The sequence below is a fragment of the Lampris incognitus genome, chromosome 9 (assembly GCF_029633865.1).
Source record: "Lampris incognitus isolate fLamInc1 chromosome 9, fLamInc1.hap2, whole genome shotgun sequence".
NCBI lineage: Eukaryota > Metazoa > Chordata > Actinopteri > Lampriformes > Lampridae > Lampris > Lampris incognitus.
In genome coordinates, this window is record NC_079219.1 from 58039850 (window position 1) to 58066565 (window position 26716).

General features: G+C 52.4%; 1 protein-coding gene across 2 annotated transcripts in view; it reads left to right on the plus strand.

The window, feature by feature from the left end:
* zbtb7b (zinc finger and BTB domain containing 7B) overlaps nt 1-13759 on the plus strand; it is a 43550-nt gene extending 29791 nt beyond the window's left edge. For both annotated transcript variants that reach the window (XM_056286307.1, XM_056286308.1), the window contains 2 exons: nt 7018-8123; nt 11225-13759. In XM_056286307.1, the coding sequence (XP_056142282.1) occupies nt 7024-8123; nt 11225-11852 (1728 nt within the window). In that variant the 5' untranslated portion in view covers nt 7018-7023 and the 3' untranslated portion in view covers nt 11853-13759. The remainder of the gene's footprint in view (nt 1-7017; nt 8124-11224) is intronic.
* Nucleotides 13760-26716: the final 12957 nt, after the last annotated feature.

Below are 26716 nucleotides of genomic sequence, written 5' to 3' on the forward strand. Positions count from 1 at the left end.
CCATGCCATGACGGACACACACCATGCCATGACGCACACACACCATGCCATGACAGACACACACCATGCCATGACGGACACACACCATGCCATGACGGACACACACCATGCCATGACGGACACACACCATGCCATGCCATGACGGACACACACCATGCCATGACGGACACACACCATGCCATGACGGACACACACCATGCCATGACGGCATCACACCGTGCCATGACGGACACACACCATGCCATGACGGACACACACCATGCCATGACGGACACACACCACACCATGCCATGACGGACACACACCATGCCATGATGGACACACACCACACCATGCCATGATGGACACACACCACACCATGCCATGATGGCATCACACCATACCATGACGGACACACACCCCATACCATGACGCACACCCCATGCCATGACGGACACACACCATGCCATGACGGCATCACACCATGCCATGACGGACACACACCATGCCATGACGGACACACACCATGCCATGAAGAACACACACCATACCATGACAGGCACACCCCACACCATGCCATGACGGACACACACCATGCCATGACAGACACACCCCACACCATGACAGACACACACCGTGCCATGACGGACACACACCATGCCATGACAGACACACCACACACCATGCCATGACGGACACACCCCACACCATGACAGACACACACCGTGCCATGACGGACACACACCATGCCATGACACACACCACACCATACCATGACGGACACACACCATGCCATGACAGACACACCCCACACCATACCATGACAGACACACACCACACCGTGCCATGACGGACACACACCATGCCATGACACACACCACACCATACCATGACGGACACACACCATGCCATGACAGACACACCCCACACCATACCATGACAGACACACACCACACCGTGCCATGACGGACACACACCATGCCATGACACACACCACACCATACCATGACGGACACACACCATGCAATGACAGACACACACCACACCATACCATGACGGACACACACCATGCCATGACAGACACACACCATGCCATGACAGACACACACCACACCATACCATGACGGACACACACCATACCATGACGGACACACACCATGCCATGACAGACACACCCCACACCGTGCCATGACGGACACACACCATGCCATGACGGACACACACCATACCATGACAGACACACCCCATACCATGACAGACACACCCCATACCATGACGGACACACACCATGCCATGCCATGACACACACCACACCATACCATGACGGACACACACCATACCATGACACACCCCACACCATACCATGACAGACACACCCCACACCATACCATGACGGACACACACCATGCCATGACACACCCCACACCATACCATGACAGACACACCCCACACCATACCATGACGGACACACACCATGCCATGACACACCCCACACCATACCATGACAGACACACCCCACACCATACCATGACAGACACACCCCACACCATACCATGACAGACACACCCCACACCATACCATGACAGACACACCCCACACCATACCATGACAGACACACCCCACACCATACCATGACAGACACACCCCACACCATACCATGACGGACACACACCATGCCATGACACACCCCACACCATACCATGACAGGCACACCCCACACCATGCCATGACGGACACACACCATACCATGACAGGCACACCCCACACCATGCCATGACGGACACACACCATACCATGACAGGCACACCCCACACCATGCCATGACGGACACACACCATACCATGACAGGCACACCCCACACCATACCATGACGGACACACACCATGCCATGACAGACACACCCCACACCATGACAGACACACACCGTGCCATGACGGACACACACCATGCCATGACAGACACACCACACACCATGCCATGACGGACACACCCCACACCATGACAGACACACACCGTGCCATGACGGACACACACCATGCCATGACACACACCACACCATACCATGACGGACACACACCATGCCATGACAGACACACCCCACACCATACCATGACAGACACACACCACACCGTGCCATGACGGACACACACCATGCCATGACACACACCACACCATACCATGACGGACACACACCATGCCATGACAGACACACACCATGCCATGACAGACACACACCACACCATACCATGACGGACACACACCATACCATGACGGACACACACCATGCCATGACAGACACACCCCATACCGTGCCATGACGGACACACACCATGCCATGACGGACACACACCATACCATGACAGACACACCCCATACCATGACAGACACACCCCATACCATGACAGACACACCCCATACCATGACAGACACACCCCATACCATGACGGACACACACCATGCCATGCCATGACACACACCACACCATACCATGACGGACACACACCATACCATGACACACCCCACACCATACCATGACAGACACACCCCACACCATACCATGACGGACACACACCATGCCATGACAGACACACCCCACACCATGCCATGACGCACACCCCATACCATGACACACACCACACCATACCATGACGGACACACACCACACCATGACGGACACACACCACACCATGACGGACACACACCACACCATGCCATGACGGACACACACCATGCCATGACGTACACCCCATACCATGACGGACACACACCACACCATGATGGACACACACCATACCATGATGGACACACACCATACCATGCCATGACGGACACACACCATACCATGATGGACACACACCACACCATGACGGACACACACCACACCATGATGGACACACACCATACCATGATGGACACACACCACACCATGCCATGACGGACACACACCATGCCATGAAGAACACACACCATACCATGACAGGCACACCCCACACCGTGCCATGACGGACACACACCATGCCATGACAGGCACACCCCACACCGTGCCATGACGGACACACACCATGCCATGACGGACACACACCATGCCATGACGGACACACACCATGCCATGACACACACCACACCATACCATGACGGACACACACCATGCCATGACGGACACACACCATACCATGACAGACACACCCCATACCATGATGGACACACACCATACCATGATGGACACACACCATGCCATGACGGACACACCCCATACCATGACGGACACACACCATGCCATGACGGACACACACCATACCATGACGGACACACACCATACCATGACAGACACACCCCATACCATGACAGACACACACCATACCATGATGGACACACACCATACCATGATGGACACACACCACACCATGCCATGACAGACACACACCACACCATGCCATGACACACACCACACCATGCCATGACAGACACACACCACACCATGCCATGACACACACCACCCCATACCATGACAGACACACCCCATACCATGACACACACCCCATACCATGACAGACACACCCCATACCATGACAGACACACCCCATACCATGACAGACACACCCCATACCATGACAGACACACCCCATACCATGACACACACCCCATACCATGACAGACACACCCCATACCATGACAGACACACCCCATACCATGACAGACACACACCACACCATGCCATGACAGACACACACCACACCATGCCATGACACACACCCCATACCATGACAGACACACCCCATACCATGACTGACACACACCATACCATGATGGACACACACCATGCCATGACAGACACACCCCACACCGTGCCATGACGGACACACACCATGCCATGACGGACACACCCCATACCATGATGGACACACACCATGCCATGACAGACACACCCCATACCATGACAGACACACCCCATACCATGACAGACACACCCCATACCATGACAGACACACACCACACCATGCCATGACAGACACACACCACACCATGCCATGACACACACCCCATACCATGACAGACACACCCCATACCATGACTGACACACACCATACCATGATGGACACACACCATGCCATGACAGACACACCCCACACCGTGCCATGACGGACACACACCATGCCATGACGGACACACACCATACCATGATGGACACACACCATGCCATGACGGACACACCCCATACCATGACTGACACACACCATGCCGTGGCATGATGGATGCCCTGATGGATGCCTGGCGTGGCGGGAGTTGCCTGAGCAGAAACGTGTTGTGTAATGTGTAATGTAATGTTGTGTAACGTGAAGAACTCGTACTTGACTGGTGCTGTTTCGCCTCAGCCGGAGGGCGAAGTTCGGTTCGTTCGTGACTAAAAAGGGAGCTTGCTGCACCAGTTTGAGCACCACTGTGTTGTGCGGCAGAATACGGTGTAGAATTCTCATATTGCGCCTACCTGGATGTGTGTTCATGAAAGTGAGGTGACTCATACCACCAATATGATTCGGGGTTCTTAGACATTTGTCGAAATACGATGCATTTAGAAGAGTGAGAGAAGAAGAAATCTACAGACAAACTTTGAGATTTAGATTTTGAGGTCGCGATGCCGACATTTCAGAAGCGCTCTGGTTTGGCGCCGGGGTTCGCTTCTGACCGGGCCCGGAGCTCGGCTCATTTCTGTATTTGTGCGTTAACGTGTGGAGGAGGCGATATTGAACACTTGCGTTGTCGGGGAGTGCGTGTCCGCGGCGCCGCCGCCGCCGCCGCCGCTGCAGCTGCTGCAGACGTGGAGACCGCGTCCTCTGCAGAAGGGCTGCACGAGTGGAGACCGGTCGGCGCCGGAAATCGTGTTTATCGGAAAGTGTTCGGAAATCGGGCCGTTGCAATTTTTTGGAGAGGGGGCGCGTAGTTATCTCTCTATCTTCCTCCGTCACCGTTCGCCTTCTTTTCAGACGACAGGAAGAGCGAGCGAGAGACGGCGGTGAAGACACCGAGACATCCCCAGGGATGAGCGTCTAACCCCGTCTTCGCGAGCCCACAGCTTCAAAAGACACCAGAACTTTTGAACTTCTGAGAGGAGAGGAGGAAACCTAGAAGAAGAAGAAGAAAGAAGAAGAAGAAAGACCCAGAAGGGGCTGAGCGGTGTTTTCGAAGACAGAAGACGAGGGGGAAGGGAGGGAGGGGGGAGAGCGAGAGGACGGATGCCATGACGCACGCACAGCAGCCTCGACTTCAGTCAACGGCGCCCCGGCCGATGAAAATGGGCAAGGTAGGATCTCGTTCGGGCCTCTCCGGCTCCGGCTCGGCCCGGGACGGGGAAGGATGGACACACGGGGGGGGAGGAGGGGGGTGGAGGGGAGGTGATGGAGGGGAGGTGAACGTTTGACACGAGGGTTCAGGAGGTTGTCGATGGGGCTGCGTTTCTTATTTTTTGTGTCTGTGCAAAACAAAAAGGAAGGAAGGGGTTCGACAAGAAAGCGACACACAACTGAGTGTGTGCGTGTGTGTGTGTGTTGTTTGCTTATTAGTGTGGCTGTGTGTTCAATAGGGTGTGTTTTTTCTGGGAGCAGGTTAGTCGGGTGAATGTGCACAGCACTCTGTGCACCACCGCAGGTTATTACTGGATGGCCGGGGGGGGGGGCTGCTGGTTGCTACGGCAGGGAGGTGGTAGTGGCGAGGGGGGGAGGGGAGGGGGAGGGAGGGGGGGGCGTCTAGAGAGTCACTTGTTTGTGGAAAATCTGGTCCGCTCGGGTGCACACGAGAGATTGCCGAGCAGGTAACGTGCGGGTGAGGCCGGGGACGAGAGTCCTCGTGTATTTCAGACCCTGATCCCCGATCACTTCCTGGGGGGGTGGGGGGGTGGGGTGGGCAGTCTTACCCAGAAACCCCCCGGTCCGCCGGTGCAGCCTCTGCCGCGGGACTCGATCAGGAGTCACAGGTGTGTAACTGCTCGGTTGGAACAAAGACCTGCGCCCACGCCGGCACCTTTCTGGGTAAGACTGCCCCCCCTCCCCCCTCCTCCCGTCCCCCCCTCCCCCCCCCCGTCCCAGAGAGACCAGCTGCGATGGGGCTGACAGGAAGTGTTGCCCCGTTTTGTTTGTAAGCCACACGTTCGACTCATACCCCCCCCAGCCAGTGTTGGAAGCTGCTCGTACGAGGCAAATATCCATCTTGAGTTTCACACTTAGTAAGCATGCTAATCCGCTCTCGTCTCCGCCACGTCTCCCCTTCCTCGTTCTCTCGCCCGGTCGCCCCCTCCGCCGCCGCTAACGCATCACTTCCTCACCCTCCTTCCCCCCGACTTCCTCCTCTCTCACCCGCCGCCTCTCGCCCCAGGTAGTCTCGTCAGACGGCTAATGCTAGATCAGGCCTCGCACCAGAATTAACCTGCATTACACAACCCCGTCCCCTTCGCCTTCCTCACCCTCACCTATGCTGCGCTTCGGTCTCTCGTTTCTCTACCAGACATTTCTTTCTCTTGCCACCCCTCCTACCTTCTCTCCCCACCCCCCCCCCACCCCACCCACCCCCGCCGCCTCTCTCTCACACTTTCTGCCTTCCTGTTTCCCCCACCCCCACCGTGTGAGCCAAGGTCGCCTCCTCCCGATTTAGTAATCTAGGGAGAAAGGGCAAGAGGGTGGGGAGAGAGGAGAGGAGAGGTTAGGAGGATAAGGGGGAGAGGTGACGCTAAGCCCTTGATAAAATGGCCACGCGCGTGAAAGACGACTGCCTGTGTCGAGTCACGCCAGGGAAGGTTTATTTCCTCCGAACCAAGTTACATACCCGGCTCTCTGCGACGGAGTCAAAGGTCGAGCACTCGTTCCCACAAGCCGCAGGAGTGCGGCTCGGTTAGGTCATCGGTACTTATGACACACCAGTTCCCCTGCATCAAAAGAAGCAAAACTGACTTGATCCAAATCAAAGGCAGAACGTGGCTTTGTAATGCCACAGCCTAGAGCTGTTAACGCCGTCTCCTTACTCACCTGCTGTTCCCCTCCATTCCTGCAGGTGGCAATGTCTCCAGGAGAGGACGACCTGATTGGGATCCCCTTCCCGGAGCACAGCAACGAGCTCCTGTCCCATCTCAATGACCAGAGGAGGGCGGGACTCCTGTGTGACCTCACGCTGACCTCCCGCGGGGCGCGCTACCTGACCCACCGCTCCGTCATGGCCGCCGTCAGCCTCTACTTCCGCCAGCTGTTTGGGGCGGAGGAGGTGGGAGGGCAGGGAGGCCGGGAGGCCGAGGGGGGCGGAGGAAGCTTCCGCGTGTGCCAACTGGACTGCGTGGCGCCCGACGCCCTGGACGCCCTGCTGGAGTTCGCCTACACGGCCACGCTGACCATCCGGAGCTCCGGGATGAGGGACGTGCTGCGCGGGGCCCAGCTCCTCGGGATCAAGTGCGTGGCCGACGCGTGCAGGGAAATCCTGGGGGAGACGGCGGAGGCGGAGGTGCAGGCGGAGGAGCGGGCCCAGCACGCCGAGAGGGAGAGAGCGGCGGCGGGCGAGGGCCGGGCGGAGAAAGGCTCGAGGAGAAAGACGGACAGGAAAAAGGTGAAGAAATTCGAGTCGCACCCCGCCGCCGTAAGCCCGCTGCCCCCGCCGCCCGCCATCTCCCACCGCTCCCCTGTACTGGAAAGCCTCCACTCCCTGCCCTGCACCCAGCCTCCTAGCCCCGAACGGGAGGAGCAGCAGCACCACCACCACCACCACCACCACCTCGAAGCTGGGCAGAACGGGGACCCCGGCAGAGGCAGAGCCGCGGAGCAGAGGACCACCGTGAACGGGGGGGTTCACTGGCCACGCAAACAACCCCCTGGAGCCCACCCTCCGCCTGCCCCACCCTCAAACGATAGGCTGTCGGAGAACGAAGAGATGGAGGGTTTCGGCATCGACGGTGTCGTGGCTCCCACCACGACGATCCCCGCCTCTGTGGTGGAGCGAGGGTTGGTGGCGTCCGCCGTGAGCGGGGGCAGGAAGAGGAAATCCCAGACGCCTCAGCAGTGCCCCGTCTGTCAGAAGATCATCCACGGGGCGGGGAAGCTGCCCCGCCACATGAGAACCCACACCGGAGAGAAGCCCTTCCAGTGCTCCGCCTGCGGGGTCCGCTTCACCCGGTACGGTGCCTCTCATGATAAACCATACTTATCACAGCTGGTTAGCGTTGTGGCGGCCGGTCGCCATCAGACGCAGAGCCTCAGTAGGGGCTCTGGGTGTGAGTCAGCCATGGCCAACAAGTCAGACAGCCCCCCCCCATTACAGAAATACTGTTTATCCTGGCGGCCTGGGGGGGGCGCTACTAAGAGACCAGGGGAGGCTTCTCCAAAACTATCACTGAGAAGGTTTAACGTAAATCCTCAAGATCTACCTATGATCAGAATAATCATCCAGCATGTGAATATGTGTATGCATATATATATATATGTGTGTGTGTGTGTGTGTGTGTGTGTGTATACATACATATACATATATATACATATACATATATACACACACACACACATATATATGTGTGTATGTATATGTATGTATGTATGTATATATGTGTGTGTATGTATATGTATATATATATATGTGTATATGTATGTATGTATGTGTATGTATGTGTATGTATGTATGTATGTATATATATGTATATATGTGTGTATGTATATATGTGTGTGTGTGTATATGTGTGTGTATATATATATATATGTGTGTATGTATATATATGTGTATATATGTATATATATGTATGTGTATATATATATATATATATATATATATATCCATTCACATGCTGGAAAAGATAAATTGTGTGTGTATATATATATATATATATATATCCATTCACATGCTGGAAAAGATAAATTACATATATATATATATATATATATATATATATATATATATATATATATGTAATTTATCTTTTTTCCTCGACTGTTACTTTTCTTCTTTAGCGATGGCGACTGTAATTTAAGGTCCCCGACATTGCGGTTCAGCTTAGCGAGCGGCGTGCAGGACAGCAGTGTGTGTTGGTTGGAGCGACGCCGTGATTAAAAACTAAATTAATTTGGGGGGAAAGGGGAACTAATTTGGCTTAAAATGTTTTTTTTGGGGGGGGGGGGTTTGATGTAATGTTTCGCAAATTCCGCGTCCCCGGACCTGATGCTCTAGCGCCACCCGTGCCAACCGGCATGTTTAACAAGTACGCTATAAACAATTGCCGCCTGTTTTCCGTCCCTGATGTGCTGTTTAGAAACGCTTTTACAAGGGGGGCCGGGGGGCGTGGCGGTCTGCTCCGTTGCCTACCAACACGGGGATTCAAACCGGCGATCCCCGTGTTACCGGTCCTGGTTACTATGCTTGACCAGGCTTTGGGCCTGAGCTCCGGTCCTGGTTACTATGCTTGACCAGGCTTTGGGCCTGAGCTCCGGTCCTGGTTACTATGCTTGACCAGGCTTTGGGCCTCAGCTCCGGTCCTGGTTACTATGCTTGACCAGGCTCTGGGCCTCAGCTCCGGTCCTGGTTACTATGCTTGACCGGGCTCTGGGCCTCAGCTCCGGTCCTGGTTACTATGCTTGACCGGGCTTTGGGCCTCAGCTCCGGTCCTGGTTACTATGTTTGACCGGGCTTTGGGCCTCAGCTCCGGTCCTGGTTACTATGCTTGACCAGGCTCTGGGCCTGAGCTCCGGTCCTGGTTACTATGCTTGACCAGGCTCTGGGCCTGAGCGCCGGTCCTGGTTATTATGCTTGACCAGGCTTTGGGCCTCAGCTCCGGTCCTGGTTACTATGCTTGACCAGGCTCTGGGCCTGAGCTCCGGTCCTGGTTACTATGCTTGACCAGGCTTTGGGCCTGAGCTCCGGTCCTGGTTACTATGCTTGACCAGGCTCTGGGCCTGAGCTCCGGTCCTGGTTACTATGCTTGACCAGGCTCTGGGCCTGAGCGCCGGTCCTGGTTATTATGCTTGACCAGGCTTTGGGCCTCAGCTCCGGTCCTGGTTACTATGCTTGACCAGGCTCTGGGCCTGAGCTCCGGTCCTGGTTACTATGCTTGACCAGGCTTTGGGCCTCAGCTCCGGTCCTGGTTACTATGCTTGACCAGGCTCTGGGCCTGAGCTCCGGTCCTGGTTACTATGCTTGACCAGGCTCTGGGCCTGAGCTCCGGTCCTGGTTACTATGCTTGACCAGGCTTTGGGTCTCAGCTCCGGTCCTGGTTACTATGCTTGACCAGGCTTTGGGCCTCAGCTCCGGTCCTGGTTACTATACTTGACCAGGCTTTGGGTCTCAGCTCCGGTCCTGGTTACTATGCTTGACCAGGCTTTGGGCCTCAGCTCCGGTCCTGGTTACTATACTTGACCAGGCTCTGGGCCTGAGCGCCGGTCCTGGTTATTATGCTTGACCAGGCTCTGGGCCTCAGCGCCGGTCCTGGTTACTATGCTTGACCAGGCTTTGGGCCTGAGCTCCGGTCCTGGTTACTATGCTTGACCAGGCTTTGGGCCTCAGCTCCGGTCCTAGTTACTATACTTGACCAGGCTTTGGGCCTCTGCTCCGGTCCTGGTTACTATGCTTGACCAGGCTTTGGGCCTGAGCTCCGGTCCTGGTTACTATGCTTGACCAGGCTTTGGGCCTCTGCTCCGGTCCTGGTTACTATACTTGACCAGGCTTTGGGCCTGAGCTCCGGTCCTGGTTACTATGCTTGACCAGGCTTTGGGCCTGAGCTCCGGTCCTGGTTACTATACTTGACCAGGCTTTGGGCCTCAGCTCCGGTCCTGGTTACTATACTTGACCAGGCTTTGGGCCTGAGCTCCGGTCCTGGTTACTATACTTGACCAGGCTTTGGGCCTCATTAGCCGATCGTTCATATGACCAAATTTGTTCTGACACACCCATGGGATTTTTTAGCCCTGAAGTTTGTCTCACAGAGCCGTGTAGAACCCGGGAGACCCGAGCAGAACCCGGGGGACCCCTGAATTTAGACCCCAGCTGGTTAACACCGGTGTCTTTGCGGGCCTGGGTGGTTGCTCGTTGCAAGAGGTAGAGGACGGGTGTCATGGGGAAGGAATTACAAATACCCATCAGGCTTTGCTGCTGCCTGTCAGACAAACTTAAGGGCTAAAAAAAAAACCCAATTCGTACGTACGGCTGGTTGACGAATGAGGCCCGTGGTCCCCCTCACATTTATGTCCGATATCTGAAGTTCGTTCTCCCATTTCCTCCCTCCTGTCTCCGTCAGGAATGACAAGCTGAAGATCCACATGAGGAAACACACCGGCGAGCGTCCCTACCCCTGCCCCCACTGCCCGGCCCGGTTCCTGCACTCCTACGACCTCAAAAACCATCTGTCCCTGCACAGCGGGGCGCGGCCCTTCGAGTGCCCGCTGTGCCACAAGGCCTTCGCCCGCGAGGACCACCTCCAGCGTCACCGCAAGGGCCACAGCTGCCTGGAGGTCCGCACGCGCCGGCCCAGGCGTGGGTCCGGGCACGGGGAGGAGGGCTCCGGGGAGGGAGGCGGGAGAGATCGGTCCAGCCCGCTGGAGCCTCACCCTCTGCAAGCCCACTCGTCGGCGTTCCTCCCCCGCAGGCTGCTGAGCGGGGGAGGAAACGGGTCCGGCGCCGGCCCCATGCTGATGTTCCAGGGCGACGTCGAGAGGGAGAGGTCTCTCGCCCTTCAGGCGCTGGCCCACCTCGGGACTCACGGGGTGCCGGGGTACCCCGTCCCTGACCTCCTCCTCCGGGGCCTGGAGCCACGAGGGGCCAGGGAGGCCGAGGAGGAAGAGGAGCCAGGAGGAGGACACTCTCCTGCTGTTCGACATGACAGATGGGGAGAGGAAATGGGAGAGGAGGAGGAAGAGGAAGAATAGTGTGGGTGTGTGCGTGTGTGTGTGTGTGTGTGTGTGTGAGATTAAGTCTCCGGATTAAATGAATAAATAAAATCTCACTCAGGTGGCCGGACGAAATGACCCGCTGCTCAATTTAGGGAGCGCTTAAAAAAATGTAAAAAAAAAAAAAAAGATATAAAAGATGCAAAAAGAAAAAAAATGTAAACGGGTTTTCAAATTCATTGTAAGTTTGTTTTTGTTCCTTCGTTTCTTTGAATTTGATTCTATCCGGCTGTTTTTTTTATCTGTTTTTAGTTTGCTCTGTAACTGTTTTGTACTTGATGTCCGGCCTGTTCCTTCGTTGCTTTGGAGCCGCCGCCGCCGCCGGGCGTGCCGGGCGTGCCGGGCGTGTTCGTCCCCGGGACGTCTTTCTGTCACTATGCAAACTGAAATCCAGTGCTGACACGCGCAAGAGTGCTTGAAAAATGTATATTTTGGTCAAATCACACAATGTATTGATCCAGGTGCAATTTAGAAGTCATATCAGGTGGGAGAGGACGAGTTGGTGTGCGCAGTGACCTCTGCTGGCCGCGGGTGGGAGTACAAGTCAAACGCAATCAGGGTTAGCTCGGTGGCTTACAAGCAATAATGCTTTTCCAACCTTTCTGGGTAAATGGCGGGAATATTCCCTGTTGCCGGGTGCTTAAACCAAAGATTTTAGCTCCACTACGTCTTAAGTCGTAAGAGGGAGAGGAGAGGTGGGGTCGTAGCCATAGTTGGGGTTGGGTTATTTTCCCCCAACCGTTTTGATAGCCATGAGAGAGGAACTACTTCTTTTATGTGAGTGTCTCTGAGCCACGGTGCTCTACATAAAATGCCTGACCAAAAAAAAACAAAAAACAAAAAAAAAACACCAAAAAAAAAACCAAAACCTAACAAATTCCGGGTCATTTAGTAATTGTTTATTAGAAATATGGGTTGCTTTTTGCGTGTAATTTTTTTTTTTTTGTATGTTGTGGACCATTCCTCCTTTCCAAAAGGCTGTCCTTCAGTCTTCCAATGCACTCTTTTGCATTTCCTTGTTTGCAAAAAAAAAAAAAAACAAACAAACAAAGAAAGAAAAGAAAAGAGAGAAGGAGGCGCCGACGAGCAGAACCGCTCACCCTCTCCTTCTCTATTTATTTATTTATTTTTTTGTTATTTATTGGAGGCGTTTCTGTTTAAAACCTGTCGCGGGACCTAAATCAGGGGGCTTGACATGGGACACCTACGTACGCAGAGCAGGGGTCCTTCCGATTCTGTTTTGGGTTTTTTTTGTTTTTTTTTATCCTCAAGTCTTAACGAGAAGCTGCATTGTGTTTGACATGTCGGTGGAACATCTCCCCCCCCCCCCCAAAACAACACCAAAATGCCCCCTTGTAAGGGCTTTTATGTGTCTTCTGTTGGCAATTCTTCCGCTTACGCATTCTTTGCACATTTGGAACCGACCCCATCAGGTACTACTGGAGCGAACCGGGCACATTCCAGCCTCTGGGGCAGATAGGAGAGAGAGGGGGAGGAGGGGAGGGACCAGAGGAGAAGGGTCAAGAGGGGTCAAAACCTTTCGCGGAGCTGCAACGCCGCAACAAGCCGTCGCCGCTCTGCTGCTGCCGGGGTGGAGCGGGGGTGGAGCAGCGGGGGTGGAGCAGCGGGGTCGTGGCTGGTTAGTTAAGTACTGTATGACTCGCCTCGGCATGGCGGTCCTTTAGTAGTCGGACCTCCGTAGAGTCCAGGGGGCCATTGGCGTGTCTCGGAGCACCTCCTTCGTGCTCTCCTCGGATGACCCTTGAGACTATAGTGGCCGCGAGGGCCTTTTGCAGAGAAGTAGGCTGATAATGCCCCTTCTCCACCACGTGGTTCCGGCTCGGCTCGGCTCGCTTCTGTGTCGTTTTCCACTTCTGAGTCTGATTTTCGGCTCTCCACCCCCCCCACCCCCCCCCCCCACCCCCACCCCTCCAGTTTGTTTGGAACCTTGACAAAAGCGGTACCAGAGAAGTGGTGGCAGGTACCAACATGCCGGTACTTTATCGGAAGCGGGCGGGGAAAGGGCGGGTGGAGCCGAGCCGAGCCGAGCCGAGCCGGCACCACGTGGTGGAGCAGGGGCGTAAAGCTCTTCTGTGAATAATAGTGGTGATAAAGTTGTGTCTTTAAAGGAGGGAGGGGGGGTGGGCATGCAGTTTTTTGGTTGTGTTTTCTTTTCATTCCTGTTACCAGCCCTTAGTAGCCTACCGGTCTGGACCTGTGTGCACTCCTTTGCTGTGTAGAAACGCGTTTGTACGTCTGATTTATTTGCACTATGAGATTTGAGAGCTTCAAGCTTCTTTTGTTGTTGTTGTTGTTGTTGTTGTGTTTCTCGACCATCTTCTCCGATATCTATCCACTGCACTCACTCAGTATCATTTGAGATGGAACTAGATGCTTAACGAGCTGTCGATCCCTGAACTCTCCATCCACGTTGGGTCTCCTGGCTTACTTGCTGCTTGGTAGCGCCGCTGTGTGTGTAGGTGATGTAGTAGCTGTACCGTCGGGGGTGACGCTGCCTTGGATTCTTGTTTTGTTTTGTTTTGGGTTTTTTTTTTTTTGTTCGTTGCTGCAAATATTCTCAGGAAATCTTGAGCAAAGCAAATGCACTAAGGGATTCTACAACACGAGGAGGAGCAGAAGAAGAAGAAGAAGAAGAAGTTGACGCTCGAGGGTGATCGATACTCTTCACGTGAACGTGTGACCAATCTGGTTCCGACACTTTGTGCATTAAAATGGGGGATTTTAAAACCAAATACGGAGAAAATGGTGGTGGGGTTGGGGTGCCGAGAAACCGCTGGCCGTCGCGCGTCGTGACGCGTCATGACGCGTGGCGGCGGGTCCTCCGCGTGAGGGGTGTCGGCCCCCCCTCCCCCCCGGTCCGAGCGTTGCGCATGAGTGAGTGAGTGAGCGTTGACCGGATGCCAGCTGTGAAGCGTTTCCATGTGAGCTGTTTGTTTTCTTGGTTTGGGTGAAGGGACGCGGGGTCTGCTGTGAGTAGAGGCCCCACTATCAGGGATACATTTTTGTCTTTCGGTTATTAGTGGATTTTCGCAAGAGATATGAATTCATTTTCCCGTCATTTGTTTCAGATAATGTAAAGAAATACAATAAACAAAGATATATATGTATCTCCTGCCTGTCATCTGTGGTCATTGATTTCTCCCCCCCACCCCACCCCCACGTGTTTCTGCCCCCCCCCACGTGTTTCTGCCCAGTTGTACCCCACTCTCTTCCGAGCCGTCCCGGTCGCTGCTCCGCCCCCTCTGCTGATCCGGGGAGGGCTGCACACTACCACAAGTCTCCTCCCATACACGTGGAGTCGCCAGCCGCTTCTTTTCCCCTGACAGTGAGGAGTTTCACCAGGGGGGCGTAGCGCGTGGGAGGATCACGCCGTTCCCCCTCCGCCCCCCGAGCAGGCCCCTCGACCGACCAGAGGTGGCGCTAGCGCAGCGACCAGGACACATCTTCCCACCCGCAGACATGGCTGATTGAGTCTGTAGGGACTCCCGACCAAGCCGGAGGGAACACGGGGATTCGAACCGGCGATCCCCGTGTTTGTAGGCAACGGAATAGATGCGGGCATTGATTTCCCCCCCCCCACACATGTTTCTGCCCAGTTGTACCCCACTCTCTTCCGAGCCGTCCCGGTCGCTGCTCCGCCCCCTCTGCTGATCCGGGGAGGGCTGCACACTACCACGTGTCTCCTCCCATACACGTGGAGTCGCCAGCCGCTTCTTTTCCCCTGACAGTGAGGAGTTTCACCAGGGGGGCGTAGCGCGTGGGAGGATCACGCCGTTCCCCCTCCCCCCGAACAGGTCCCCGACCGACCAGAGGTGGCGCTAGCGCAGCGACCAGGACACATACCCACATCCGGCTTCCCACCCGCAGACATGGCCGATTGAGTCTGTAGGGGACGCCCGACCAAGCCGGAGGTAACACGGCGATCCCCGTGTTGGTAGGCAACGGAATAGATGTGGTCATTGATTTAAAGGCTTATGATGGTTTCTATGATAGCCTTCTGTCTGAGGATTGGACCTGATGATGTTGGGGTTTATCTGTAGAGTCAAGTTGATATTTCCTCCCACTGGAGCGTCTCAACTCTGACTCTTACAGCACGCTGCCTTAAAACGCAGTTGGACTTCTCTTACTTAAAGTGAACATGCACAGATTAAAAAAAGGGTAATGATAAAAGAGGACAAAATAAACTAAAATCAAACCAAAAAATAGACTGAAGAACATATTGTTATTCAAAATCAATCAATCAGTCGACCAAGTTGCATTTTCTAGCTGCAAATACAATTGATCGAATTGAAACAGAATTTTGATCGACAGCAAACTGAACAGTCCAATGCAAATCCTTCCGCCTCTCTCCTGCCGCGTATCACTCCGCTAAGCCCCGCCCACCAAACGATCCCCGCGACGCTCTTCAGCCACATGTACAACCAGGAAATGTCAAAGCGAGAATCGTGAAACTTGTAAACCACTACTACTTTCGGCCGCTCCCGTTAGGGGGCGCCACAGCGGATCATCCGTCTCCATCTCTTCCTGTCCTCTGCATCTTCCTCTGTCACACCAGCCACCTCCATGTCCTCCCTCACCACATCCATAAACCTCCTCTTTGGCCTTCCTCTTCTCCTCTTCCCTGGCAGCTCCATATTCAGCATCCTTCTCCCAATATACCCAGCATCTCTCCTCCACACATGTCCAAACCACCTCCATCTTGTCTCTCTTGCTTTGTCTCCAAACCGTCCAACCTGAGCTGTCCCTCTAATAGACTCCTTCCTAATCCTGTCCTTCTTCATCACTCCCAGTGAAAATCTTATCATCTTCATCTCTGCCACCTCCAGCTCTGCCTCCTGTCTTTTCATCAATGCCACCGTCTCCAAACCATACAACATAGCTGGTCTCACAACCATCTTGTAAACCTTCCCTTTAACTCTTGCTGGTACCCTTCTGTCACACATCACTCCTGACACTCTTCTCCACCCACTCCACCCTGCCTGCACTCTCTTCTTCACCTCTCTCCTGCACTCCGTTACTTTGGACCGTTGACCCCAAGTATTTAAACTCATCCACCTTCGTCACCTCCACTCCTTGCATCCTCACCATTCCACTGTCCTCTCTCTCATTCACGCATATGTATTCCGTCTTGCTCCTTCTGACTTTCATTCCTCTTCTCCCCAGCGCATACCTCCACCTCTCCAGGCTCTCCTCAACCTCCACCCTACTCTCACTACAGAGCACAGTCATCCGCGAACATCATCGTCCACAGAGACTCCTGCCTGATCTCGTCCGTCAACCTGTCCATCACCATTATAAACAAGAAAGGGCTCAGAGCCCATCCTTGATGTAACCCCACCTTCACCCTGAACCCATCTGTCATTCCAACCACCACCTCACCATTGTCACACTTCCCTCATACACATCCTGCACCACTCCTACATACCTCTCTGCCACTCCTGACTTCCTCATACAATACCACACCTCCTCTCTTGGCACCCTGTCGTAAGCTTTCTCTAAATCTACAAAAACACAATGTGCCTCCTTCTGGCCTCCTCTATACTTCTCCATCAACATTCTCAAAGCAAACATCACATCTGTGGTGCTCTTTCCTGGCATGAAACCATACTGCTGCTGCTGATCATCACCACCTCTCCACCTATTACTCTTTCCCATATCTTCAGGCTGTGGCTGATCAACTTTATACCTCTGTAGTTGTTACAGTTCTGCACATCACCCTTGTTCTTGAAAATCAGTACCAGTATCTTCTTCTCCACTCCTCAGGCATCCTCTCACTTTCCAAGATTGTGTTAAACCATCTAGTTAAAAACTCCACTGCCATCTCTCCTAAACATCTCCATGCCTCCACAGGTATGTCATCAGGACCAACTGCCTTTCCACTCTTCATCCTCTTCATAGCTGCCCTCACTTCCTCTTTGCTAATCCACTGAACTTCCTGATTCACTATCCCCACATCATCCACCCTTCTCTCTCTCTCATTTTCTTCATTCATCAGCCCCTCAAAGTACTCCTTCCACCTTCTTAGCACACTCTCTTCGCTTGTCAGCACATTTCCATCTCTATCCTTGATCACCCTAACTTGCTGCACATCCTTTGCAACTCGGTCCCTCTGTCTAGCCAATCGGTACAAGTCCTTTTCTCCTTCCTTAGTGTCTAACCTGTCATACAACTCACCATACGCCTTTTCCTTTGCCTTCACCACCTCTCTCTTCACTTTACGATGCATCTCCTTGTACTCCTGTCTACTTTCTTCATCTCTATGACTAGCCCACTTCTTCTTTGCCAACCTCTTCCTCTGTATACTTTGCTGTACTTCCTCATCCCACCACCAAGTCTCCTTGTCTTCCTTCCTCTGTCCTGATGACACACCAAGTACCTTCCTAGCTGTCTCCCTCACTATTTCTGCAGTGGTTTTCCAGCCATCTGGCAACTCTTCACTACCACCCAGTGCCTGTCTAAACTCCTCCCTGAACACCACACAACAGTCTTCCTTCTTCAACTTCCACCATTTGATCTTCGGCTCTGCCTTCGATCGCTTCCTCTTCCTGGTCTCCAAAGTCATCCTACAGACCACCATCCGATGCTGCCTAGCTACGTTCTCCCATGTCACCACCTTGCAGTCTCCAATCCCTTTTAGATGGCGCCTTCTACATAAGATATAGTCCACCTGTGTGCACCTTCCTCCACTCTTGTACGTCACCCTGTGTTCCTCCATCTTCTTGAAATATGTATTCACCACAGCCATTTCCATCCTTTTCACAAAATCCACCACCATCTGTCCTTCCACATTTCTCTCCTTAACTCCATACCTTCCCATCACCTACCCATCACCTCTGTTCCCTTCACCAACATGCTCATTTAAGTCCGTTCCAATCACCACTCTCTCCTCCTTGGGTACCCTCTCCACCATGTCGTCCAACTCACTCCAGAGTTTTTCTTGCTCTTCCATCTCACACCCAACTTGCGGGACATATGCGCTGATAATATTCAGCAATAAACCTTCGATTTCCAGCTTCATACTCATCACTCTGTCTGACACTCTCTTCACCTCCAGCACACTCTTGACGTACTCTTCTTTCAGAATTACCCCTACCCCATTACTCCTCCCATTCACACCATGGTAGAAGAGTTTGAAGCCACCTCCAATGCTCCTGGCCTTACTCCCCTTCCACCTGGTCTCTTGCACACACAGTATGCCTACCTTTCTTCTTTCCATCATGTCAGCCAGCTCTCTCCCTTTACCAGTCATAGTGCCAACATTCAAAGTTCTGACTCTCACCTCCACACTCCTACCCTTCCTCCTCTCTAGCTGCCTCTGGACATGCCTCCCCCCTCTCCTTCTCCTTCGCCCAACAGTAGCATAGTTTCCACCGGCACCCTGCTGGCCAACAGTACCGGTGGCGATCTTTGGTAACCCAGCCTCGACCGACCCGGTATGGAAATCTGATTTATGATCCGCATATTTGATTTGGCAAAGATGTTATACCGGATGCCCTTCCTGATGCAACCCTCCCCATTTATCCGGGCCTGGGACCGGCACTAAGGATGCACTGGCTTGTGCATCCTCAGTGGCTGGGTTCATCTCTGACTGAACAATGAATGATTTCTTTATTTTCAACAGGTGTGATTTTTTATTTTTTTCATGTCTGGGGAAAGTAAACCTTTAGTAGGGCTGTTGTGTAGTACCGGAGTGGGCTTTCAGAGAGGGGATTAATCCAATGTCTTTTTCTTCCAGTCTTTGATATGTGGTCTTCTCCTGCCCCTCTCACACCCCCCCCCCTTCTTGCACGTGCACGCACACACACACACACACACACACTGTGCCTTAACACTCCTGCTGCCCCCCCACCCTCCTCCCCCCCCTGCTGGACACACACATGCACTGCGCTTTTTCTGCCCTCTCCCAGATAAGGATCGAAGAGGTGTGAATAACTATCGTCATCCTGACCTTTTGAACCATTTGATAGAAGGTCAGAGGTCAGAGCAGATGTGCGGTATCGAGCTTTTTAAGAGGCGTGACAAATGTGGTGTGATAACGACCCAAAATATCAGTATTTGTTTCACGAGTATCTTCTGTGAGTATATTCGTAAGATAAACCCCAAAATTCTGTTTCTCTTTTATGAAAGCTCAAGACGCACAAGAAAGTAGTGTTCTGCCCTCCAGGGCACTTTTGGGCAGGTCTTCTGGTCTGACCACACCAGGGAGGTGGCGCTGGCATCTGGGGTCATGTCCACTTACGCCATCATCAACGAGACCTGGCTGATCGTCTCCTGGGTGATGGTTCAGTCTGAGACGGAGAGCTCCTTGGAGCCGATGTACCAGGGTCTGGCCAAGAGGTCCAGCGACGCTGGACTGGAAAAGGCAGGCCACCGCTGGATGGACAGGTGAGGACAGACAGTAGCTCTTTTTTCCCTGCTTGTTCAAACTGCCAGTGTTGTGTCTAACTCACAAAATCATTTGCTTGTCTGAAAATCTAAATTATTCTGTGTCTTTGTTGTGCCTTGCATTTAGTTTGGGTGTTTATACGTAGTTTGTCTGTGTTTATAACTAGGTTGCATGCGTTTATAAGCAGTTTGTGTCTTTGTAACCAGGTTGTGTTTGTAAGCAGTTTGTATGTGTTTATAACTAGTTTGAAATGTTGCCAGGCAGAGGCGGTGAATCCACGTTGATTTACGACGTGGATTCTCTGTTGAAAGCGCTCGATGTGTTCACTGTCGAAATAACGTTGAATCTTCAATCATGGCTGATATTGGATCGATATTGACTCAGCTGTTATCTAAAAGGTTAAATTCAGTTTATTTGACATTGAAACTATGTCGTAATCATCATTTATATGCTCTCCGGCATGCTCTTCGTCTGGCCTAGGCTGCACTAAAAGAAACAGAAGAACCATCGTTTTGTCTTCATGGTACTATTCTAAGTTGAAATCCCGTTGAACCCGAGGCAAACACACTGTCCAAACAACAAATCCCACATATCCTCTGTTATGGTATCCTCTTCCTCAGTCTCTACTACACACACCACTGGCTTTAACCCTGGGCTGTAAGATGATACACACGTGAGTCATTAGTGCAAAGGGAATTTTAATCAGAAACTCCAGAACCATCCAGGCCGTCAAATTCTCCACCCGCCAGCCGAGAGCACATGCAGCAATGCTGCAGGATAAAACCTAAAGTCTATTTTAGCCATTTTAGATCGCTGTCGCCCAACAGCTTTCCTAAACATCCGCTCAATGATCCGTAAGCTGTCTCCGTGCCAATGTGAAACGGAACAATCAAGACTCGTCATGTTGAGACAACAACAATCAAAGCATGACACGTCATATAAACAGTCTTTAGCTTCCTTATCTTCCTCCAGTCCTCTTCATCCCGCCCCCTCCCCCCCCCCCCTCTCTCTCTCTGGTGCACAACGCAGCCACTTCTTGACGACATCGCTGAGGTTCAGCTCTGACGTCTCTCGGCCATGTTGACGAGCGGCCTCTGAAAAGAAAGAAACGGATTTCAAGTTGAGAGATAAAGAGATAAAGCAGTGCGTGTGCTCCATGCCAAAGTGGCTTCAGTATTAACCCTGGCTTATTGGGACGCAAACCTAGCCCGGCACCACCATCCTGACCACGCAAGCTCATGTTCTGTTTGTCTCCACGGACCGGTCTGGACTTTCTCCATCCAGGCCTGGTTTAGTGGGCGGGAGTACCTGCTTGACGGACAAACGCCTTCAGCCAACAGAGCGAGTTGATTTTGGTTTCTGCAAATCGATGCGGATGGGGGAAAGTCCACACGGACCTGTGGGGAGCAGAATGTGAGCGCACGTGATCAGGACGGCGACGCCGGGCCAATGCAAACTCACCGAACATGCAGTCTTGCACCGCTGTCTCTTTGAAGGGCCTCTTATCCCGCTCGCCTGCCCCGTCGAAGGTGCAGGCTGGAGTGCTGGTGACGGTGGAACACAGCATCCTACCAACCCAGGCCTCTGATGGACTCGCTCCGGCTAACGCCAGGCGGGGAACCTTAACAGAGGGAGAGTGGTTGGTGAGCGTGATCAAGTGTAGTGGATTGTGCACATTCGCAAAGATGCGTGTGAAGACTGTTCAGCGTCTTTCGACGGACGGTCATTCCCGAGTGCCGATTCCGCCTCGCTGGAGTCCTCTTCACTGGCTAGCGGCAGCTGGATGGGCAGCATCTCAGTGGTAGACTCAGGTCCTGCTCCGTGAGGAACTCCCGAGGTGGCTTTGATGTCCTTGATTCAGTCTTGACAAACTGGATCTGTCGTGACATTGGCTTCACCTCCGCGAGTCGCTCGGCGAGCACTGAGGTCGTCTTGTTGACGGCGATGCCTCGAGGGAAACAACCGTGTGAACAAATGGCACACCAGGCTGACGTGCTCGCCTTCGTTTACAGAAGAAGTAAACGCTTCTGCCGGACGTGCCATGTATTTTTCAGTTTTGGTCCTTTTTTTAACGAGTAACGGCGTTACACTCCGTGCATGTGGTGAGAGAGAGTGTGGCCTGCGCGGGGCCCTGGCATCCCCCTGTGAAACAGATGTAATCAAACAAGGGAACGTGTCAGTTGGTGATATCAGGCCATAGTACACCAGCTCCTTGCAGGAGAATCTAATCAGACGCCGAACTGGTTCGTTACATGAGTCATTTCGCATGACAGTTGGTAGTCCAGGGTCACACCCAGATTCCTCACAATCCGAGTTGGCATCGCCACAGCGTCGTCAATGGTTCACTTACCATGATTACCCAGGTCAGGTGACTGTGAGGCATGTAGGAAGCTGCCACCCTGGCCTAAAAGGAGGGAACACGAGACATGAATAGTAGATATTATAACTTGTGAACAAACGGCACATGAGACTGATGTGCTTTTCCAGCTATCAATTTTTAACTGTCGGTCATTTTTTAATACCTCTCCTTGGATGTGGTGACGGTCCTGTGTGGTACTGGCCTGTGCTGGATCCTGGCATCCCTTATTGACCAACAGTGGGAATTATACAAGGTGATATGTCAGTATAGTTAATGCCACACCATGCCATTGTTCCCATTGTCATCCCTGTACCTGGGAAACCCACGCCGGGCGGTTTGGCAAATCTTTTCTTTACACGACTGCTTGCTGTCCTGAGCCTGACATTTGTTTCAGGATATGTCGTTTTCTTCCTCCACACCCCCTCTTCATGACACTTGTCACATCCTGCATATCCATTGTGTGCCTTTTTAATGACAGCTCTGGCTGGAGCGTCACAAACGACTGAGGAAACCAGCACATTCACCTGCTTACCATGATAAACGACGCCACTCGCCCGTACATTTGTAAGGTCTAACAAATTGCTGCAGGTACTCAAACACGCTCTTTGGCTTGCTTATACCACTAACGATACCGACAATAAATGAGGACTTAGTGTACTCACATCTGAGGATTGCAAGTATGGGCCGGAACTGAACTTTCGAACTTTTAAAGAGGGGGAGACCATCTATGTTGAATTGTAAAGCTGGAGTTCTAAGGGTCACTGGTAAACGCAAACCTTTCAACCGTGAAAGTATTCCTTTCACCGACCCAGAGCGATAGTACTCGCCTCCCTCCATTTTAATAGCTGCAACATGAGCTTGTGTCCCAAGCAAGGTTCGTCCATCTTTAGGGTGAAATATCTTTGAGATGCATAGCAGAGCAGACAGTGCAACTACAGAGACTGAATAGCCCAATATTGTAGGCTCCTCGTTAGCAAATCCTGGTCGGGCTCCTCATCGTCGGAGTCAGAGGCAGAACCCGATTCAACTTGATCATCCCCAGCTGTGCTGCTGCACTCAGCACCCAGTGAACTCTGAGGTTTTGATGTGAACACCATCCCCTTGTACGTATAAGGGAAGTTGGTGGTGTATCTAGCAGGCACTCGGAAGAGGCTGCGGAGGGTAGTTGTGCGGGAGTTGTGCGTGCAAAAGCGGATGAATTTGCACTTGAATTATCAACGTTTCCATCATATTTTGTAAGGATATCCTGCTCTATGTCGCTTACAAATCTGCTGACTCTACGTCTTTTAGCCCAATAAGAGGCCGTCTTATGAACTCAAGCGATGGTGATGCTGTGGAACTAATTGCAATAGTTTACTTGGCTGCAGCTTATTTGTGTAGCCCGTTTCTTTGCTTCTCTGGCTCCTCTCTGGCTCCTCTCGTAACACAACCCTGAAAATAAAGAGAAACAGAGCAAAATCAAAACGAATGCAGTCAATGCACTATGTGAGCTACCACTGCAAAAAGCTGGGGGAAAAAGTTATGATGCACACATTTGTCAAGAGGTCATATGTAGGCCTAGATGTGCTTTATTTGACCTAATTTCTTAGAGTGGACGATTGAAACGTCTTTTTACCGTAAGTGTTGCAATATAGGGGCATTAGCGGGGATACAGGGATTCCTGACTTTAAAAAAATGTGGAAAGAGGGTAAAAGTGTGTGGGGGGGGGGGCAATGGCCCCCTGCCCCCCATTCCGGCGCCCCTGATCCAAACCGCTTATCCTGCTCTCAGGGTCGCGGGGATGCTGGAGCCTATCCCAGCAGTCACTGGGCGGCAGGCAGGGAGACACCCTGGACAGGCCACCAGGCCATCACAGGGCCAAAACAATATGAATTGAAGCTATCAGTGTGTGTGTGTGTGTGTGTGTGTGTTATCTGGCGACAGGCATGAGCACAAGTCCATGACTACTGGGATGGCATCCAACGCTTTACCTGTGCCCCCCCCCCCCCGTCTGTTAAGGATGAGGCTTGTTTTATTCCACTTTTAACTCATTTATCAAACAACTCATTCAGTTACATCCATGTGCAGTCTTAGCGTGTCTTCTTCATCTAATCCTGTCTAGTTCTCTCAATAATTACTGACAGGCAGTGCCACCTCGTGGGTAAAACGTGTAACGACATCCAATCGTCACATCCCCTTTCTTGGAGGCAAAATGCAGCAGAGGTAAACTATCAAATGACTCGTGTCAGTTATCTCAACCATTTCTCACTTAACATAACCTCAGAGCACATCAGCAGTATACGTAGCATGAATTAACCTGCATAAACATAAATTTAGTCCAACACCAAGGCCTGCAAGAACACAATAACAACACTGACCAATATGCAATTCTTCAGTTATTTATTTTTTTATTTTTTTATTTATTAGATTTGCTTGCATCTCCTTATATTCATAAGTTCAGCCTATCAGGCTTTCTGATTTCTCTTGTGGACCTTCTCACCCCAGGTTCAGTTTGTGTTGGTGTCAGTGTTACGGGCCACAGGAGGCGTGTAGATGGACTGAGATTCACTGTGGACTTCACTGAGCTCACCAACAGACTCTGTTGGAGTCTTTAACAGACTGCGACGACTGCGTCTGAGGATTTGTCCGTCCTCAGTTCCATCGTGAACGATCGTGGAGCTACCTACCTCTTGCAGAACCGTTGCTTTTGTCTTCGAACCATCAGCATCCTCAATCCTGACTGTGTCATTGCTGGACAGTGGAGGAAGACGCTTGGCTGTTATGTCGTAGAATGACTTTTGCCTCATTTTCTGCTGCCGCAGCTTGTATTCCAGCTTTGAGGGTTTCTTATGTCTTAATTTTTCGTTTGGATGACTCGGCAGGGTAGTGCAGAGCTTCTTCGTCAGCAGCTCAGCAGGTGATAGGCCGCACTGGAGAGCTGATCCTCTGTAACCGAGTAGAGCCAAATACGGATCCGAGTCACTGTCGGCTGCTTTCTTGAGGAGTTGCTTGAGAATGTGGACTCTCTTTTCAGCTTGCCCATTCAACTGTGCATAGTGTGGACTTGATGTCACATGCTGGAAATCATATTGCTCTGCAAACCTCTGCCATTCTCTGCTGCTAAAGCATGGGCCGTTGTCACTCACCATGGTGTGTGGAATGCCATGCCTGGCAAAGATTGATCTTACATGTGTTATGACACAGGTTGACAACGTATTTGCTAATAATGCCATTTCAGGAACGTTTGAATAGTAGTCTCTCATCTTCAGCCGCTTTTCCGGGGTCGGGTCGCGGTGGCAGCAAGCTAAGTAGGGCACTCCAGACGTCCCTCTCCCCAGCAACGCCCTCCAGCTCCTCCTGGGGGATACCAAGGCGTTCCCAGGCCAGATTGGACATGTAGTCCCTCCAGCGAGTTCTGGTCTCCCCCGGGGTCTCCTTCCAGTTGGCTGTGCCTGGTAAACCTCCAAAGGAAGGCACCCAGGAGGCATCCTAATCAGATGCCCGAACCATCCCAACTGGCTCCTTTCGATGGGAAGGAGCAGCGGCTCTACTCCAAGCTCCCTCCGGATGTCCGAGCTCCTCACCCTATCTCTAAGGCTGAGCCCAGACACCCTACGGAGGAAACTCATTTCAGCCACTTGTATCCGCGATCTCATCCTTTCGGTCACTACCCAAAGCTCATGACCATAGCTGAGGATTAGAATGAAGATTGACTAGTAAATTGAGAGCTTTGCCTTCCGGCTCAGCTCCTTCTTCACCACAACGCTCCGGTACAATGTCCGCATTACTGCTGATGCTGCACCAATCCACCTGTTTATCTCCCGCTCCATCCTACCCTCACTCGTGAACAAGTCCCCAAGATACTTGAACTCCTACACGGTCGTAAGCCCTCTCCAAGTATACAAAACACCTGTAGACTGGCTGGTCAAACTCCCATGCCCCCCTCAGCACTTCTGCAAGGGTAAAGAGTTGCTCTGTTGTTCCACGGCCAGGACGGAATCCGCATTGTTCCTCCTGGATCTGAGGTTCGACAATCGGTCGGAGCCTCCTTTCGAGCACCCTAGAGTAGACTTTCCCAGGGAGGCTGAACAATGTGAT